Genomic DNA, 20,995 nt, shown 5'->3' with positions numbered 1-20,995 from the left:
ACATCTGTTATGTTATGAGCCGAGAACTTTTTTGGTACTTTTCTGTTTTGCCGGCGCAAATGATAAAGTCACCATTAATGGGTACAACTGATGCCAAATGGAATATCTTCACTGGTAACCTTTTACACCTCATTGTCAAAACAAGTGGCAGCCATTTCTTACCAGATTGATTGTTTTTTCAATACTTTCATACAATTACATAGAATATTTACAAAGATAATTAAATTTTATGCCTTAAGACCATTTGCGGTTAATTAGGATGCAATCACACCGCTCATCCACAGACGAAAATATAGAAAAGGCAAAAATAAAAAAAATTAAATTCATCAATTCTAATGGGAATGCACTAGCGAAGTAAAGCACTATGGTTTTACATAATTTCTCAGTAAGCTATTCGTACAAATTGAAATAATTCGGTACTTTTCCGTTTCGCCGACGCAAATCTCGCCAAGCAGACACTATTGGCGACAACATACAGTATACACATAAAACATCTTTAAAAATATGTTAGTTCTAAGAATTCTTTTTAAAAAAGAAGGCATAAACATTTTAATATCGCTTAAAATTTTATAGAAAGCCAATAAATAAAGACAACAAATTTGTAAAAAGACATTAATTTAAGAATTTACTATGCTTTCATGGTTCAACATCCTGATTCGCCGGTTCATATCACGTGACCCCAAGCGATCTCATGTCACGTAAACTGCTCTACGAAAATCTAATGCTCTCGGTAATTATCTACATTAATTTCATGTTAAATCTTAATTTGGAACACAAGTCTAAATGCAAGAAATATTTCAATTTCGTATGAATAACTTACTCAAATTATGTAAAACTGCAGTGCTTTACTTCGCTAATGCATTCTCATTAGAATTGATGAATTTAACCCTTGACATTACCTTTTCTATATTTTCGGCTTCGGGTAAACGCTGTGATTGCATCCTAATTGACTTAATTGCCGAAAATTGCCTTAGACATAAAACTGAACTATCTGATAAAAATTCTATGTAATGATATGCCAGTATTGAAAGAAACAATCAATCTGATAAGAAAAAGCTGCGACTTGTTTTGAAAATGAGGCGTAAAAGGTTACCAGTGAGAACATTCCGTTTGGCATCGGTTGTACCATTATTGGCAACTTTATCGCTTGCGCCGGCAAAACGGAAAAGTACCAATAATTCTTGCCTTCAAACTTGTGTTCAAAATTAAGATTTAACTTCAAATTAATGTAGATAATTACTGAGATAATTTTATTTTTGTAGTGTAGTTTACGTGAGATGAGATTACTTGGGATCACGTGATATGAACCGACGAATCAGGATGTTGAACCATGATCGCATACTAAATTCTTAAATTAATGTCTTTTACAAATTTATTGGCTTTTTACAAAATTATAAACCATATTAAAATGTTTATGCCTTCAAAATAAAAAATTCTTAGAACTAACATTTGTTAAAATTTTTTATGTGCATATTGTATGTTGTCTCCAACAAAGTTTGCTTGGCGAGATTTGCGCCGTCAAAACGGAAAAGTAGCCTTTTTTGGGGTATCTATTAAATAATTTTCTTATTGAAACTGCTTTATATGTATGTATATATCTGCGTGTATGTATGTATATGAGTACACATGTGTATGTGTGCTTTCATATCTTTTAGGTGTAGGCAGTTCAGTAAGAATGTAAAACAAAAACCTACCAGAGCTGATTTCCGAATGGCACCTAATGTGTTCCGTCAAAAGGTAAAATTCTTCTGTGAGAATAATTGATTGCAGTAATTCTAAATTTAATTCTATTATTTTGTAATTGATAAAGGCATATGTGTGCTAGCTGAGGAGTTATATTTAGAATTGCATAAATTATTTTAAAAACATTTCTGGTGTGTCATGGAGGAGAGGCCTGATCTGGTTGTTCCCATATACATCCTTGGAGCAGTAACAAACTCCTGTTGTTGACCAAAACATTCAGTGACTTGCCATTAAAATTAATAGGTTTTTGACGTGATCGAAAATAAACGTTTTGCACTTACATTATAAATTACACAATGCAATTACACAAGTAGAATTGTGTGTATTTTCTTTTTTCACAATACTTCAGAGTCTTAAATATGTGAAAGAATACATTTTTAAACAACATTTTATTCTAAGAATCAAATGCTATACTTTTTCCCAAACAGTTTTAATTTGAATGAAATGTAGGCATATATGTGGCATACAAGTTTTGCAGATGGCATAGAAGTTTTCGCTAATTACATTAGAAAGAAATTTTAAGATGCTTCAATTTTCAATTCAGTTAACAGTTATGAGAACTAAAATCAAAATTTATTTTATTGTATTATTAATTTTAAAATTATACATTATTTATTTTTTATTTACAGTCTTTCTAAAATAATTTTCTCATATACGAGAAGATTTTCAGATTCCGAGGCATATTTCAAATCAAAAATCATAGTCTATGCTCTGTTTGGTCGTTTCAGATTAGAGCTTTTTTTCTTTTAATAGAGAAATACATTAAATATTGCTGCTAATTTCTGATTTCCAAATACTTTCTGAAAGGGATAAAAAGGGGAGTTTGTTAATATTATTTTAAACTTGTAACTGAATTATTATAAAAGGTAAGGAAACAATTTTTTTTTAATATTTAGGAAAAGCTTTTTGTTATCCTTGATTTTCAACAATACTAAGTCTCAGCATCACCCATATTTTTTTTTCAGCTGTTATTTCCTTTTCATTTTCAACTGGATTTGAGCAAGGCCACTTATCTTCAGCCATTGCCAACTGATGTGGTCCCTGCCACTCATTTGGATTCTGTTAATTCCTTGGCAAAACATCCTCTAGAGGGCTGCTGGATTTAAGGCTCCTGGGAGCCATAGTGCCAGGCTTCAGTTTTTGTCAGTTTTCATATTTCTTTAACCCTGTTTTTCACGAATGTTCCCCAAGTCTCATTATTTTTAATCCAATAGAGGACTGATGTTGAATCAGTCAAATAGTAGTCTTTCAAAATCCCAATCCAAAGGGAGCCCCCCCCCCCACAAATAAAGCTAATCTAGCCTCAATGAAACAGGATAGTAACTCAAATCTGGAGATTGTGCATTTCTTCAGTGGAGCTACTTTGGATTTGGCTTGAATAAGCTGCACTTTTACTTTCTCCTTATTTTTGCTTTTTAAATACACTGTGGCTGCATATGAATTTTTCGAGCCATCAGTGAAAGTGTGTATGTTCGACAACAGAGCACATCTAATGTTACCTGTCTAGGAATCTTCACCAAGGACAATAAAGGTATGTTATTCACCCACTTAAAACTTTCTCTTTAATATCGGAGTTCAGCATCCGAACTCATTTTTTCCCCCAGATCTTTTGTAAGTATAATTTTGGAAGAAGAGTGAAAGGGCAGTTGACTTCTATTGGATTAAACGCCTTATGTTTAACAGATAGCAAATTCGATCTGGTCACTGAGAGTTCTTCTAATCCTATACTTTGAACATCACAGCATAGATCTTGCTGTGTATCTCACAATAGTCATATTACTTTTAAAGAATCAGATTCATTATAAATCCCTTTTGTTTCTGTTTTCTGCCATCCTCTTAAAACAGAATGTGCATTTGCAAAGATCTCCATCCTGCTGAATGAAAAGAAGAATCTACCATTTCAGAATCTATTGAAGTCACACATAAAAACATAAAAGGAAGCTCTAAGCTTCTCAGTGATACTTTTGAGAGATGGTTGATACTGTTTCAGATGTAAGTCATTCACAGCCCCCAAAAGAAAAGGACTGCAGTTTAGCCTGAATATCACACGGCAGTGGCGAAATTATTTTATCTCTGACTTTTCAGCATCTTTCCACCAGAGAAACATTAGAAAATTTCTGTCATCTTGATCCAATGAAATTTGTAAAAGTGCTTTTTTTGTATCTGAAATAATACCTAACTTTTTCTCTCTAAATTTAAGCAGTATTGCTGGAAGCAACTCTAGAAGATCTGGCCCTTTTGCTAGGCAGTTACTTAGGAAAATATTTTCTTTTTACAAAATGATCAGATGCTGGTCTAATCAGTGTTGGGAATTTTCTTTGAAAACTGGTAGCTAGCTAGTGTATTTTTTCCTCTGCTTCATTATTTGGCACTTCTTTGACCACTTCTGATTGTAATCAGTCTTGGATTACCACATTATAGTCTTCAAAATTTTCTTCTAATTTAAGTTTCTTTGTGAGCACGAAGTGTGAGTGATTAGGGACAATCTCTTTTTAGCAGTGTCTCTATAACTGGTAAATTATCCCAATCGTTGACCCTTAGAAAACTGACTTCATATCTACCATCATCATTTTTTCTCAGCATCCTATGAAAGTGATCATTACAGCCATTACTAATTCTACACCAAACTTACTTTCATTGGGATCAGTTATTCCTAAAGCATCTAATTTCTATAAATTCTCTAAATTATTGCTGTGGATTAGCATATTAGTTAGCAAAGATGAAGTACTTTGAGATGAAATGCAGTTGTTTATCTTGCCCATAACAATTTAGCCGAGTAGTGTCTGTATTGCAACAAGACTAGTTGATAAGTGCAAAACGTTCCAGCACAATCAGTTCCAACTAAAAGTTCTATAGGTAGTAAGTCTCTTCCTACATTAGCCTTTATCCCATAATTTAACCGTCCAGGGCCCTTCTTAAACACTAGGAATGTACCCGCAAATAACTTGTGGTTCAGAACTTTGATTTCACAAGAGTAATTCTTCTTTAAATTACTCACCCACCGATACATTGTAGCATTTATGTTGCTTTCTAAAGCTAATACCTCCAAGCACAACACGTGTTAAATTTTCAGTTTGTTGAGTAGTTGCCTCCATTTGGTTCATGATAGATTTAAGAATATACGACTTATGTGATCCTATGTCAAATAAAGTTCTTACAGTTCATCTCTTCCCATTTGCTTCAATGGACACAAGCTGTGTTTGTAGACAAATTTCTGTTTGGCTTTGATTAGACAATGTTACTTGAAAAGTCTCTGAATTAATTTTCTTATCAACATTAGACAATTCAGGACATACTATAGCCCAATGTTTCCTTGCACAAATTGTGCATTGGACATTAGCCTTGTAATTTTTTGAGCTATGCCAGATTCTAAAATATGCAAATCAAGCTTTATTTTTCTTTAAAATATCCTTTTTTTTTTTTCCTCAAAAAACACTTTTAGCCCTTTAAAACAATCTTGAGAATAATGTGTTTTGCCACAAAATACACCAGCAAGTTTTATAGCTTTTGTACCCAAAACTAGATCATTAGACATCAGGGCAGCAATTTCGCCTTTTGTGTATTTTTGATTTAAAATTTCATTTGATCATTTAAAATCAGCTTTGCATAAAGAAATTCATTCTTCATCTTGAATTTCCATGCAAAGAAACAACAATAACCGGGATAATTTATTGCCATAAGAGTATTTTTCTTCTAATGCATGATTCCACTAGTGGGAATAATATGGCACCATGCTTTTCAGTAGTTACGCCAATCAACTGTAAAGACCTCAAATGTGACTCCAGTCTATCATACAGCTGCATGATGTTCATTTTTGTTTTCACATCATAGCATCTTTTACAACCAATGATGTTTACAGACATAATACTCAAACAAATACCTCTTCACAGCCAAACCTTGTTTTTTACCTATCAATGATTTTTGCATAGTTATCAGCAGTTGGCGCATAACTATATTTCTCAGGCCCTTCTGCCAACTGTCAGGCATTAAATGAGGTTTTAAAACTTTATCTTCATAACATATTGAATTTACTCATCATTCTGAATTCTATTGGACTAACTCCAAAATGTAAGCCAGTCTTTCACTTCCCCACTAAATTAAACCAATTCTATTTTTGGGAGCTTTAATTCTTTTTTTTTTTTTTTTTTTTTTTTTTTTCATGTATTTCTCACCAACAGTTTACAAAACTTTTAAAGTTTATCAAGACCTGCTTTAGTACGAATACATGCTACATCTAATTTTTCTCGATACTCTTAAATTTTCTCATATTCAGCATCAAAATCTTCAGATTTGCTGTCTATTAAAGCAACAAATTTATTATCCAATTCAGCCAAATCTGTGGCAGTTTGATCTAAAAAAGAAAATTTCAATTTCCTCTGGTTTTAAATCTGTTTCATTTAAAGACTCTATTAATGAATGTTATATTTTGTGAGCATAGCTGTAACATTCTTCTTTTAATAATTTTTTTTATATTAATAAAATCTTAAATCAATGAAGTCAATATTAACTAATTCACTGACGTTTATCTTTTTACACATTGACGGCGGCGTGGATGTTCATTGTTCTTTTCGTGCGGTGGTGCTTGAATTAGTGATTCATTTTGTGGAGAGGCGCAGCGCCAAATTATACTGTCTGATTCTTGCGCGGTAATACCCACTAGCTGATTCAGATAGATCACAGTGATCTAGAAACCAATCTACAATTGGTTTTAGTTCATCATCCTCAGTTTTGGGGAAAGTCGATTTTTAAGAAAATCACAATTTTTCAACTTTGGCAGTACAGTCAAAAGTCGTTAATCCGGAATGATCTATAATCCGGACCTCAAAGCTACAAACTTTCTGCGCATGCACTTTTAATGTATAACGGACGGTATAAGCTAAGCTAAAATTATCTATTTCAGTTAATGTTGCAGATTGCGGTGTTCTTTAATCTTCGAATTGGATCCGGCTTATTGTTTTTTGCAGACTTATAGAGCAATTTTACAAAAGTAAGCTTGAACTTTTGATTATGTCAAATAGAATTTCCGATGCTGGAGCTGCCGAAGGATCTACAAAGCGAAAGGATGTTTCGATGTCCATCAAACAAAAGTGGAATTGCTGCAAAAAATGGATAAAGGCATATCCTTTGTTTCTCTAACTATTCTGAAATCTGTTTATCAATTTCATGCTGCTCTGCAGGGCGGGGGGGGGACATCGCAGTGTGCAATTAATTGGAAGTTGATCTGTCAACACTATCCTTATCTTCAGGGCAGATGTTTTTATTTTATTTGACTAAATGTATTACTAAATGTAGTATTTCATCTCGATGTACTCCGTCTTTGATATGATTTAAATCAAATTCCTCGTCATTATAATTCGCATACGATAGTGAAGAAAGTGACACAGAGGTTATAGAAAACGAAAAAATTTCGATTGACAAATTAGTCGGTATTCTCGACACAGCAATTATGGGACTTGAACAGCGGAACTTTGTAACTGAACAAGAAATTATGTCTGTTTATAGAATTAAAGAGAAAGTATTATCACATAAACGAAGCAACTTAAACAACTTACATTGAAAGAAATGTTTAATAAAGTAAACAAATAAATATTAAGCTTTCTTTTTTTGTAAATTTTGATACCCTTTAGATGATAATTGTTCTTTATTTCATAAATTACGGTTTCATATTTTTAATTTTATAATTTCTTCATGCCATCTTACCAGATTTAAACTGATGATCTATAATCCGGAAAAATCGATTATCCGGAATCGCCGAAGTCCCGACGAGTCCGGATTAAAGACTTTTGACTGTATCAGTTTTCGTATACATATAAATGTTAAGTAAAGCTGATATTGCCAGTTTTGGCCCTAAATCGAATCTGCTCTTTTCAATTTTTTCTCCAAAAGTAGAGGTCTGACAGGTATTCTGACTATCACATGCAATTTTGTAAACATCCTTCTAAAAGAGACAGTCATAGTGCGGAGCAAAAACATTTTCAATTTAGTACAAGAGAAAGAAACAGTCATTTGTGTTCGTCGGAGAACGACAGTGCACATAAGAAATATGCATGGTGAAAATAGTGTTAGGACGTAGTCTAAGCATTTTTTAAAATTATGTTGAGCGAGATCGGCGATTTCATTGAATCTACGACTAATGATTTCCAGGCAGCCCAAATAATGTGAAAAGGGAAAAGGCCTCCAAAGTGCAAGGTGGTGGTGGCCCGCACTAGTATTTGGTTTCCTGGGCCACTGAGAAAAGATAAGTGGCTGAGGATCGTCACGTGGTTTTCCGGAAATAATTTTTTTTCCCTTGGAAAATTGCGCTCCTCTGGGTGGAGTTTAGTTATGCAAAGTTTGACCTGCCTCTGGATCTGCGGCAGCCCAATTAGAAGTTTAGAGTCACCTACACATAGTGAAGCAGATCTGTGACTTTTGGTGTAAGAATACACCCCAGCTGACACTTTTTGAATATATAGTGTGTGACCTAGTAATTAGGGACCATTATTGAGCGTTTAGATGATGACGTGAGATTTACTGAGAGTTTAGAGTTGATGGCAATAGAGAAAGAGTGCAGTTAGTGTGCATTATAAGTATTCTGGGTGTTGTGTGAAGTACCTGCAAGGTGCGAGGTCAGTAGAATTCTTATATAACGAATTCCCTGAGCATACATTTCTTCTGGTAAGTGTAACAGTATTATAAATTTTCTTTCCTTCTAGAAAGGCATTTAGCAATTTTTTTTTTTTTTTTTTTTTTTAAATTTTTGTGCCCATTTAAATATTAGATACAATGGATATAGAAATCAGTGATTTGTCTGATGAATCCACATCTGTAATCAGAAGGAACAGACGAAGAGTAAGAATACTCTCAACATCATCAGGCATAGCAAGCCATGGAAATACTTCGCAGGAAGAAGATTTGGGGTCTGAGGTAGAGGAACAATATCATGATGCTTAATGACAAAAAATAAGAGAAAACAGTACAACAGACCCGTTGCATTATACAAACTATTCTTCACCGATGAGATACTGGAGATGGTTGTTGAAGAGACAAATAGATATGCAATACAGTGCATATCCATTGTGGCATCAAGAAGCCTGGAAACTGGTACGAAAGGTGAAATGAATACTTTTATTGGTATTTTACTAATTATAGGTGTGGTGGGGTTACCCGAAATTAGATTTTACTGGTCAAAGAAGGAGATGTATGCGAATGCACACATAAAAAAGCAATGAAACACGATCAGTTTATATCAATATTGAAATATTTGCATTTTACTGATAACACTACTGCTAGAACCGAGGATTGGTTGTATAAACTTTGAAACATTGCTGATAAAATTGTTCGCAATTTCAAAAATAGTAATCGATGAAAGGATGGTTTCATGGAGAGGACACCTCAGTTTTCATCGATATAAACCAGGCAAGCGACACAAGTATGGGATAAAACTATACAAACTGTGCCTTGCGGAAGGTTATACGTACAGTATGCATATCTATTCCAGAAAGGATGAAGCAAGAATTTTAAAAGCACATTCGAAGATGTAGTTATGAAATTAATATCGAATTTCTTGTTCGAAGGCCGGATATTGTTTACTGATAGTTTTTATACGAGTGTGTCCTTGTCCGAGGAACTTCTGAGGAGAAATGCATACATTTGTGGTACTGTAAAAATGAATAAAAAAGTTCTACCATCACAGGCAGAGTAAGAACAAAAACCTGGCGACATTATGTCGTTTGGAAATCAGAGCGGGATAAAATTTGTAAAGTGGACCGATAAAAGGTCAGTGTGCATGCTGGCCACTTCATCAAATCACGAGTGTGTTATTATTCGTGACAAAAATGATAAATTGATGCCAGACCAGACATTTTTCATACAATGATGCTGAAAAGGGAGTCACTATCTGACCAATTAACTTCATATTATAATTGTTTACGGAGAACAGTGAAGTGGTACAGGAAAATTGTTATAAAGCTGATATGCGGAACTTCTCTAGTGAATGTGTGGTACGTTTATAAAACATTGGGAACTAAGTGTATCAAAATTTTAAAATTTACAGAAAACATTATTGATTATCTGTTGATGGATGTTGTGAATCCCCCTAGTGAAGTAGTAATAACAAAAAAGAAAAAAACATTTTTTAAATTCATATGAAGGGTCCGTGAGGAAGATGAGAAAGCAATGCAAAGAATGCTCTAAACGCGTAAAAAGCCTAAAAGGTACTCGGTATGGCACAAATAGAGCAAAGAAAGTAACAATATATTGCATCAATTGTAAGGGCAAGCCGGCACTTTGTTTAGCCCACTTTAAAAAATTGCATAGAAAAAATTAATAATTTTATTTAATTTATAAGTGACATTTTAAGTTATTTGTTTTGTACTGAGTGTTTGATTATAATGTTGAAATGTTAATGTATACTGTTGAATAATTGAAATAAAATAAAATTTTGTACTGCGTATTTTTTATATACAAGTGTAACCCCCCCTTCAGAACAATCAAGCATGACCCACCGGTGGGTCAGGCCAGCGTCAACGGGTTAGCATCACATCTGTACATTACCACAGTGTTGAGAATGGATAGATTAATACAGTCAAAAGTCTTTAATCCGGACTCGTCAGGACTTCGGCGATTCCGGATTATCGATTTTTCCGGATTATAGATCATCAGTTTAAATCTGGTAAGATGGCATGCAGAAATTATAAAATTAAAAATATGAAACCGTAATTTATAAAATAATGAGCAATTATGATCTAAAGGGTATCCAAATTTACCAAAAAAGAAGCCTAATATTTATTTGTTTACTTTATTAAACATTTCTTTTAACGCGCGGATGCGTAAAGCATACCTTACGAATAGCCGAAATTAGAAAATTGCAACCAGAAAACTATGTGATTTGTATTCATGATATTTATAATGATGAGGAATTTGATTTAAATCATATCAAAGACGGAGTACATCGAAATTAAATACTACATTTAGTAAGGAATTATAAGCCGACTAAAATAAAAACATCTGCCCTGAAGATAACGATAGTGTTGACAGATCAACTTCCAGTTCATTGCGCGCCGCGACGTTGCCCCCCCCCCCCCCCGCGCAGAGCAGCGTGAAATTGATAAACAGATTTCGGAACGGTTAGATAAACAAAGGATATGCTTTTATCCATTTTTTGTAGCAATTCGTTTTTTGTTTGATAGACATCGAAACATACTTTCGTTTTCTAGATCCTTTGGGAGCTCCAGCATCGGAAATTCTATTTGACATAATCGAAAGTTCAAGCTTACTTTTAGAAAATTGCTCTTACAGTCTGCAAAAAATAGTAAGCCGGATCCAGTTTGAAGATTAAGGAACAACGCAATTATCAACATTAACTGAAATAGATAATTAGATAATTTTAGCTTATACCGTCCGTTATACATTAAACGCGCACGCGAAAACGTATTCTGCACTTGCACAGATGCATATGCGCAGTCGTAAATGTCTTGCGCGCATGAGTAAAACGCCTATGCGCATGCGTCTATGCGGCGCATGCGCAGAAAGATTTTAGCTTTGAGGTCCGGATTATAGATCATTCCGGATTACGGGTGTCCGAATTAACGACTTTTGACTGTAGTCTACTTTCTTCTTAAAATTTTATTACAAACTTATCCTTTTAAACCAAAATTAATTTTAAACATAAACAGTGATGATGCATCAAGAAAATTATTTTGTTACACTTAATGCCAAATTTGCTTTATGGCTACCTAAAAGTGAAGTAATTGCATAACAATCCTCCCACATTTTGATTAGTAACTAATTTTCTGAAAGGTCATACCATCTTTCCATAAGCTGTTTTAACTGGAACTACTCTCTTGTTTCCATCATTTACCTGGATATACATCAATCACCTTAGCCATTGGCCAAAATGTCCTCTGTTTTCCTTCAGTTTCAATCAGGCCGAAGTCTCCAACTTTTGCATTGAAACAATCAGGCTTTTGCAGACATTAAATCAGTTGGCCAAGATGCTCGCTGCTAAATTACTTTCTTAAAATATCCTTAAAATCTTTCTAATGCCTAAACTTTTAGTTAAGGTTAATTTTATCACTATGATTTAAGTCACGTACTCCAGCCTCTGTTTCTCCCAGAAACAGTGCTGGGGTCAATGGGATAATCTCTTTTGAATTACCGGAGATATAGGTGAATTGTTTAGAATTCACTACAGCTTTGCAATCACATAAAATGCTCATCAGCTCAAAACTTGATGGAGAAGTTTTTTAATCATTTGAATCATCCTTTTCAATCTTGATCTTACATCTTGTTGATATTATGCCGTCTTCTTTACCAATCTGAAGCAGTGCTGCATGACATTACATGTTGAAAGGCAGTTCCATCCTTAATCTTTACAAATAGTAATTTTTCTGTCTTAATGTCGTAGGACCAGTTTTTTAAGTCACTTAACTCTTTTGAGAGTATTGTTAAATAATTTTTTGGAAAAAAAACTAGACTGTAGTCATTATACATATACATATATATATGTTTGTGTATAAGATAAAAAATATGCAAATCAAAATTATAATTAGCAATAGCCCCCTTCTGTGTTCTAAAAATAGTAATAACTATTTCTAAAAATAGTAGTATAACTATTTCTGGACTGCATCATTTCTAGATAGTTATGACTTTCATAATATTGATGACATAGCTAATTTAGAATTGCAACTAAAAATTTCAAGAACAGAAACCTTTCTCTTGACTGTGTCATTTCTAGTTCATTCCGTATCATATGACCCACATAAGGCTGATGACATAACTTATTGGGAACACTGAAACTCTCCTTTTGCCATATTGGACATAACTCCCATATTGGATAATTGTGCACTTTTGCTACTACCTCTATTCTCACTAAAAGACTGCCTCACTGCTCTCTCCCTATTGCAACAGTATCTAAAATGTAATTGTTCTTGAATAGGCATGATTAGAGTGCTAAGTAAATTGTGGTTACAAATATTAATTGAAATAAAGATGAATATTTAATCTGCCAAGTTTGCTTTTCAGTATTTAGCAACATTCTACACTATCAATATTGCTAAGTTTGCTTTATTATATATATAGGTACTATTCCATTTTGAGGACCGTAAAAAAACTGCAGCGAAAATGTATACACAAAAGCGCCAAATCTAGCAAGCACGTCCATTTAACAGCTTGCCAAATCTAGCGTACGCGCTATTTCAGATTGCATAAGTTTATATAATTCTATATTTCTTACAATGCCATTGAAATACTAGTTTAATTTTTAAATCCTTTTTTGATATTGTATGAATTTAACAGTTTGGGAATTGCCCATGACGAAAAGTCTGCAATAGAATTTTGGGTAAAGTGCAGAATCCCCCACTGCTTGATGCATTTTTAAGAATTGCGCATACTCGGTATCCATTTACACATCGACCTATTTTCACTTTGAAAAAAAAGCCCAGAATTGCACAAAAATGGCACTGTGCATGCCCTTGACTAAGTACAGATCCACCTATTTTCACTTAAAAAGTAAAAGAAAATTGACAAAAATCCAATTGTTTTTACCCTTGTAAAAATCGGAAACAAATACATGGGTGATTCTGCACTTTACCGAGAATTTTTTCAAAGAAAAGGCATCATTCATTATAAAAAATTATGTTTGAACAACCAACGACATGAAATTATGCTTTAGCAATAACTCGGTAGCCAAACAACGATGCAGGCATCCATTCAGTTATGTTTAGCAATTTTTATATAAATTATAATAATGATCTGAAATAGTTATTTACTCTTATGCTTCCATTCAGTCATGTTTAGCCTTTTTTATATAAATTATAATAATAAAAAAGTATTATATGAAATTAACCTTTCATCTAAATTAAAACATCAATCTTTAGATAGTTATTTACTATTATACTTCCTTTCTTGTGTTAGGGTTGCTGCAGTTATTTTTGGCAGCACTGGCATCAACAATAGTGTGGGGATTTTTTACAGCCCTCAAAACCGAATAGTACCTATATACATAATAATACATAATAAATTATTATATATATATATATATATATATATATATTGTAGAAGTATATTAAGTGCATTTAAATGTAGAATGTTTTTATATAGGTAAGTGTAGAAGAAGAAAGAAGCTTATTTGTTGAAAATGTTGATTAGTTGTAAAATTCTGCATAATTTTATGGTACTTACATATTATCGCAACCAGGTTGGCGCGGTTTGTAAGTTTGTCAATTTAGACTCAATCTATTAAAAACCAGTCAGTCTTTTTAGTTTTTTATTGCTATGTGAAAAACCAGTCTTTTTATCTTTTGTGCCTTTTCAAATCATTCAGACTCTTCTTTTCAGCAAAGGTTTATATATTTTTACATTTATTTTATCAAGTATACTTTGTTTCATTATGTGTTAAGTTTAATTCTTTGAAATAGGTTTTTTTTTTTTTTTTTTTTTTTTTTTTTTTTTTTTTTTTTTAATTTTAGACGATTTATAGTGCTATAGTTCAGGATATATTTGATGCATCATCAACAATAAAGATCTTACGTCTGCACATTAAAGAACAAGGGTTTTCTTTTAAAGCTGGACAGTGGTAAGAAAATTATTGCACTTCTAATAAGTTTAAATAAACAACTGTTATTGAAACGTATTACAGGATTTACTTACTTAATTACTTTACTTGCCTTACTTAAATGTTCATACTATTTTTAGCAATTAAAAAAAATTCTCATCTCATAAAAGATGCAATTATTTGTTTAAACATACACTTTTTTTAAATTTTCATATGTAAAAACGGCAGAGTAAATTCCATATTTATCATTTTTACTTAATTTGTTTCTTTACAGGGTAGATTTTTATGTTCCTGGTATTCCAGAAGTTACAGGTTACAGTATGACCTCTGCACCAAATGATGCCAAAGAGAGAGGAATTTTAGAATTAGCTATTAAATATGGGAAGTTTCCTCCAACGCATTGGGTCCATACAAATGTATATATTTTCATTCAAATTTGGAATTATATTTATTTATTTTTAATGTATACAGGGATTCTCTAGTTATTATTATTATTAGTCCAAAGAGACAATATTGCCCAGTTCGTTTTGGCATTTTGCGTTGATTTACCATAAATGTCGGTTCACTTTTCAAATTGTTGCCACCAAATGTTAGAGCTCTGTATTATATTTAAAGAAATTAAATAATGAAGAATCTGCATAAATGTATGTATGTTTTTCGCATTGTGATAAAACAACGGTACCTACAGCCATAAAAAAATATGCAGTGTACTCAGTTGTCATGGAACGTATGTATTCATATGTTCAGTATTCATAAAGAAAGTATGATAAGAGATATTTATAAAAGCTTCATATGCAGACAAAAAGTTTTTTCCAAACATTATATGAAGTGTTGTATAGGTATCGCTGTATATTACAGCATTCAGTTAACAGAATGACTATATTTACATTGGAGAAAGCCCCTCCCCTTTTTTTGGCATGTGTGTGGTGAAACTTATTTAACTCCTGCAACAGTTGTAATGTATATGAGATAAATTCTAATCACTTTTCATAAAATTATCTAAGCTATGGAATATGAAGTCCAAAATTCACTCTTATTCATGATTTTTTCGGACTTTGTTGAAAGCATCATACACATGTTCCACTTTGTTCTTCACGTTAAACAAGATTTTACCTTTGCAGAAAACTCTTAAATTCTTGTTATGTCTAGAGGTGTGGGTTCAGTGAAGCGCATGACGCAACCAAAACAGACTAGTTCACGGCACAAACATTTATTTCTAACTAACTCATAAGACAGCAGCGATGCGCTATTTACACAGTTACATTACATTCTACTCTGCTCTTGTTCACAGAGGTTCTTGGGTATAAGAGTACTGATACTCTCGAAATCAGATGCTACATCCCTCTCCACTTATTTAGAGATTTGATCTCTGAGGAGCTTTGCAGATGTGTGGAGATTGTCTAAGTCCTGGCTGAGGTTGCTGCAACTCTTTATCAGGATCCACTGGAAGGACTGGATCAGTTTTCCTTGGAACTGACGATGTTTCAAGTCTGGCTGAAGTTTGCACAACTTCACTTCTTTGTTCGATGTCCTTGTTTGGAGCCTTTGACTTCTCGTTGCCATCTGAAGTAGCAGCCATACGAGGTTCATAGATTACCGGTGCAGACGGAACCTCGCTCCCTACCGATCTGATCTGATCGAGTTCCGGCGCAGTAAAGTTCCTTGAACGTCAATGGTATAATGCAGCGCTCCATCCTTGTTTCTCACTCTGCCAATTTTCAATCGGGAATTTGCCGATGTATAATCTCGAAAGGCAACCTTTTCTCCAATCTCAAAATTTCTGTCTTTGAAATCATAAGTATTCCTTCGGATGCATTCTTCCACTCTTCGTTTAAGATTTAGAACAACTAAATCAATTCGAGTTCTAATTTCTCTTTTTAAGAATAACATTGCTGGACTTAACAAGGTTGTCATGTTCGGTGCCTTTCTATAATTCATGAGGAATATGGCAAGTTTTTGCTTAATATTTCCTGGATAACCTTGCATTGCACGTAATGCTTGTTTAACAGTGTAAACGTACCGCTCTGCTTGCCCGTTACTTGCCAGTTTAAATGGAGCATATGTTTTGTGTTTAATTCCATTATTCCTTATAAAAGTTTCAAATTCCCCCGATGTGAACTGAGGACCATTGTCACATACTACTACTAAAGGAAGTCCGTATCTTGCATACAGTCTCTCAAACATTCAATTGCCTGAAAGGAATTTGCTGACTTTAAGGTATACACTTCTAGCCATATAGAATGTGCATCAATGATAATCAAGAACATTCGTTCAAAAATAGGACCTGCGAAATCTACGTGAATGCGTTCCCAAGGTGCACTTGGATATTCCCAGTGAGGGACCCTTGCCCTTACTGGATCTGATTTGAATTTAATACAATCGACACAGTTCCTAAAAACTTCTTCAATATCATGATCAATTCCCTTCCAAAAGACGTAGGATCTGGCAATTACCTTCATTTTAACGATTCCTAAATATCCTTGGTGTAACTCTTCGAGAATTTTAACTCGGAGTTTTTTCGGAACAAATACCCTCTGACTACTCATTATACAGTCATCTTGTAAGGTGTACTCTGCTTCCCTACCTTCCAAACTTTCTCCAGATTTTAATTTCATATAAAGACTATTTAATTCTTCATCAGCTCGCGTTTCCCGAGCTATCTCCCTAGCACTTACCGGAAGAGTTTCAATTTGGGATAGTTGGAATATTTCAACATTATCCTTAATGCTTAAATCTTCGGACTTAAGAGGTAGGCGCGACAGGCAGTCAGCATTACCGTGTTCCTTGATATTTCGATACACAAGATCAAACTGATATGCTTGCAATATCAGTGCATAATGTAAGAGTCGGGTGGCTGTGAGGATAGGAAGTCCTCTTTTCGATTTGAAAATAGCCACTAAAGGTTTATGATCTGTCACCAGAGAAAAGCGTCTCCCCTTTAGATATAGATAAAACTTTTTGACAGCCCAAACAATTGACAGTGCTTTTTTTTTCACTTTGGGCGTATTTCTGCTCTGTGTTAGTCAGTGTCCTCGATGTAAATGCTATAGGCCTTTCTGTTCTATCAGACAAAACATGCGAGAGCACTGCCTCAAGACCTACCCGAGATGCATCAGTAGCCAGCATTAACGGTAATGTCGGATCGTAATGCATTAAAACTCTGTCTGAACAAATTTCCTTTTTTATTTTTTCAAAAGCGATTTGGCAGTTTTTTGACCAACTCCATTTAACATCTTTTTTTGTTAAATTATTTAATGGATTTGCCAAAGTTGCCAGATTAGGGCAAAATTTGGCATAAAAATTCACTCATCCCAAAAAGCTTTTGATGTCTTGGATGCCTTTCGGTGTAGGGGCATTAGCAATTGCCGAAATCTTTTCATCCGTTTAATGCAATCCATCGGCATCAATTTTATGCCCTAAAAATTTAATCTCATTTTGAAAAAAATTACTTTTATTAAATTTAATTTTAGGGCGTGCTCCTTGCATTTTTTGAAAAATCTTTCCAATGCTTTTAAATGAGACTGATCATCCGGTCCTGTCACTCGAGCATCATCCATAAAAATTTTAATTACTTCGATCCCCTGAAATAATCCCTTAACATAGCGCTGCCAAATAGCTGGGGCAGCATTTAATCCATATATTAAGCGTTTACAAATATACAAGCCCTTATGCATGTTTATTGTTGAAAATCTTTGGCTCTCCGGATGCACCTTGTAGATAAGCATGACTGAAATCAAGTTTCGAGAAATTTATACCTCCATTAAGGAATGCAAATATTTCTTCGAGTTTTGGTAATGGATACTGTGGCACTTCCAAATTAGGATTCAGAGTCACAGAATAGTCAACACAAAGCCTAATGGAACCATCAGATTAAACAATTGGCACAACTGGTGTTGCCCATTCTGAAGTCTCAACCCTCTCAATGTTACCTTCTTTCTCAAGCCGATCAATTTCTGATTCAACTCTATTTTTTAATGCTAAAGGTACTGGTCGTGGCCTACAAAATATTGGTTGAGTATTAGGTTTCAAATTTAGTTTTGCTTCATGATTGTTAATTTCACCTAATTTACCATCAAATATTTCCTTAAACTCCTCAAGCAATTTTTTTAAATTCAATTCACTAGAAGTTTTCACTGTTTTGATGGCATTCCAATCGAGATTGATTTTATACAGCCATTCTCGGCCGAAGATGGTGTCCAAATTTTCCTTCACAATGTATAGATTTGAAACTAATTTTTGACCTTGGTATTCAATTTTAACAGGAACATATCCTAAAGGTACCACCTTATCACCCCTGTAAGTTTTAAAAACTAAATTTGTAGGCTGAATCTTTTTATTGGAAATTTTTCTAAATTTATTTATAGACATTACCGAAATTGTTCCCCCAGTATCAAGTTCCATGCTAACTGGTTTGTTTTATATTTTAACTTGAACCATTATTGGCAGTCTTTTCGGCTCTTCCTCTCTGAACATGTGCGTTCTGGAGTTAAATCCATAGATGAGGACTTCATTTTTCAAATCATAAGCATTATTTGCCTCAACTTTCTTTTGTTTAACCTGTCGGTTTTTCCTAGACAAATAACACACCTTTTCGATATGTCCAATTTTTTTACAAAAGCGGCATTCACTTGTTGCAAATCTACAGTTGTTTTTATTGCAATTTGCTTCTAAGCAATGCGAGCAAGTTTCATTTTTACCTTTATTATTCTTATCAACAAAGTTTTGTTTCCGCGGTTTGGACTCATTTTTCTTGGTTTTAAGTACCTTCAGTTCTATGGAATTTCCTATAATCTCATTTGCACCCTTAACTGCCTTTTCCATCGCCAAGGCTATCTTTAATGTTTTCTCTAAATCAATATCATCTTCCTGAAATGATCGATCTAAGATATTACGATCTCGTAGACCGCTAACGAAAACATCCCTTAACATGGTATTTAGCATATCCTTTTTATATTCACAAGGAATCGCTAACAAGCATAATTCAGTGACATAACTACTAATTGATTCCCCCTCATGCTGTTTTCGATTAATAAACATGTGCCGACTAGGTATTATTAAAGCTTTAAGATTTAAATGGTCCTTAAGAACCTTTTTTAGTTCGGTAAAATTTTTATCTGAAGGATTATCCAGAGAGAGTAAATTTTTCAACAAATTATACAATTTCGCTTTCAAGCTTGGAATCAGAACTTTCCCACGTTTTACCTCTGAAACATTTTGAATGTCCAAAAAAGCCTCAAATCGTTCTATGAATGAAACAAAATTTTCTACCGTTTCATCGAACTTATCAAAAGAAACAGAAATTTTGTCTTGTTTACGTTCCGATTTATCTTGCAATGCGACCATTAAAGCTTCATTCTGCTTTATTAATTCTTCAATTAACTACTCCATCCTTTCAAAATAAAAATCAAATAGCTTTCCTACCTTTTGCAGTTTTCGGGGAATCCCCTAAATCCAAGTTTTGGTTTTGCCACTACTTTTCGCATGTAACCCAGTGCGCCGAGTCGGGAACGATTTTCTTCTCACACAGCCTCGTCGCCAACTGTTATGTCTAGAGGTGTGGGTTCAGTGAAGCGCATGACGCAACCAAAACAGACTAGTTCACGGCACAAACATTTATTTTTAACTAACTCGTAAGACAGCTGTGATGCTCTGTTTAAGCAGTTACATTACATTCTACTTTACTCTTGTTCACAGAGGTTCTTGGGTATAAGAGTACTGATACTCTCAAAATAAGATGCTACAATAAGCATGTTCAACTTTGTTCTTCACGTTAAACAAGATTTTACCTTTGCAGAAAACTCTTAAATTCTTTGTGCAGCTGTTGATAGATTTCCTGCTTTGAAATGAGTTTCTGTAGTTGGATCGAAAATGGGGTCATTCTGTCATTTGAGTCACGTGACTATTACTATAGAAAATAACTACGCATAATGTATATCTACGCACGCATATGTAATTATCATAAAATTATTGCTGTAGATTTGCCTACAATGAAAAAATTAAATAAAATAATGGCACCTGCAAATTAAGTTTGACGAGTTATTGCTTTAATGTGATTTTTAAACTATAAATACATAAAAAATAGAAGAGAAACCCGCCAATGTGACAATCAAAGTCGCAATAACAACCTTGTAGTATTTAGCGTACATATATTAAAACACTCAATTGATTTCGAGGGCAGCTAAAGCTAAGCTCTCTCCTCATCAGGAGAACGAAATTACTAGAAAGGAGAAAAAAGAAACATTCGAGGTTCAGTCTTGGTGTGTGAAGGTGCAGTTGCCCCTCGCTCCATATTTTTTGACTTCGCTGATTTTCTTTGCATTTTAATCTATGTGTTATATGTTTGATCAGATAGCCTGGCTCAGTAAAAGTAGGCGGCCAGTATAACTCTGATTCAAAATCTGGGTTATGACCACGTGCAGTGCTGAAAACGACCATGTGTTTCTGAGACTCCTTTGCCGGTGCTTTTTCTTCTTTTTTCCCCCTTTCTAGTAATTTCGTTCTCCTTATGAGGAGGGACCTTAAGCTGCCCTCGAAATTGATTGTTTTAATATATGTATGCTAAATACAAGGTTGTTATTGCAATTTTGATTATAAGTACATATCTATAAGTAATTTAAGTTACTTCATTGCGACAGAAATATTTTTTAACTGACCACAATTTTATTAACACAGATACGTAGTAAACTTATTGCATAAAATGGGCCTAATAAGCAAATA

The 20,995-nt window shown here is 33.9% G+C and overlaps 1 protein-coding gene across 2 annotated transcripts in view; it reads left to right on the top strand.

Moving 5' to 3' along the window:
- The window catches only part of LOC118194623 (oxidoreductase NAD-binding domain-containing protein 1-like), a 59,674-nt gene that overhangs the window by 10,691 nt on the left and 27,988 nt on the right, over nucleotides 1-20,995 (top strand). For both annotated transcript variants that reach the window (XM_035365803.2, XM_035365802.2), the window contains exons 2-4: nucleotides 1,656-1,737; nucleotides 14,193-14,299; nucleotides 14,553-14,694. In XM_035365803.2, coding sequence (XP_035221694.1) covers nucleotides 1,656-1,737; nucleotides 14,193-14,299; nucleotides 14,553-14,694 — 331 coding nt within the window. The remainder of the gene's footprint in view (nucleotides 1-1,655; nucleotides 1,738-14,192; nucleotides 14,300-14,552; nucleotides 14,695-20,995) is intronic.

Source organism: Stegodyphus dumicola, chromosome 2 (genome assembly GCF_044657685.1).
Source record: "Stegodyphus dumicola isolate Sdum_Otavi_A_Nest chromosome 2, ASM4465768v1".
In the NCBI taxonomy this organism is placed as follows: domain Eukaryota; kingdom Metazoa; phylum Arthropoda; class Arachnida; order Araneae; family Eresidae; genus Stegodyphus; species Stegodyphus dumicola.
This window is presented reverse-complemented; position numbering and strand designations above follow the sequence as displayed.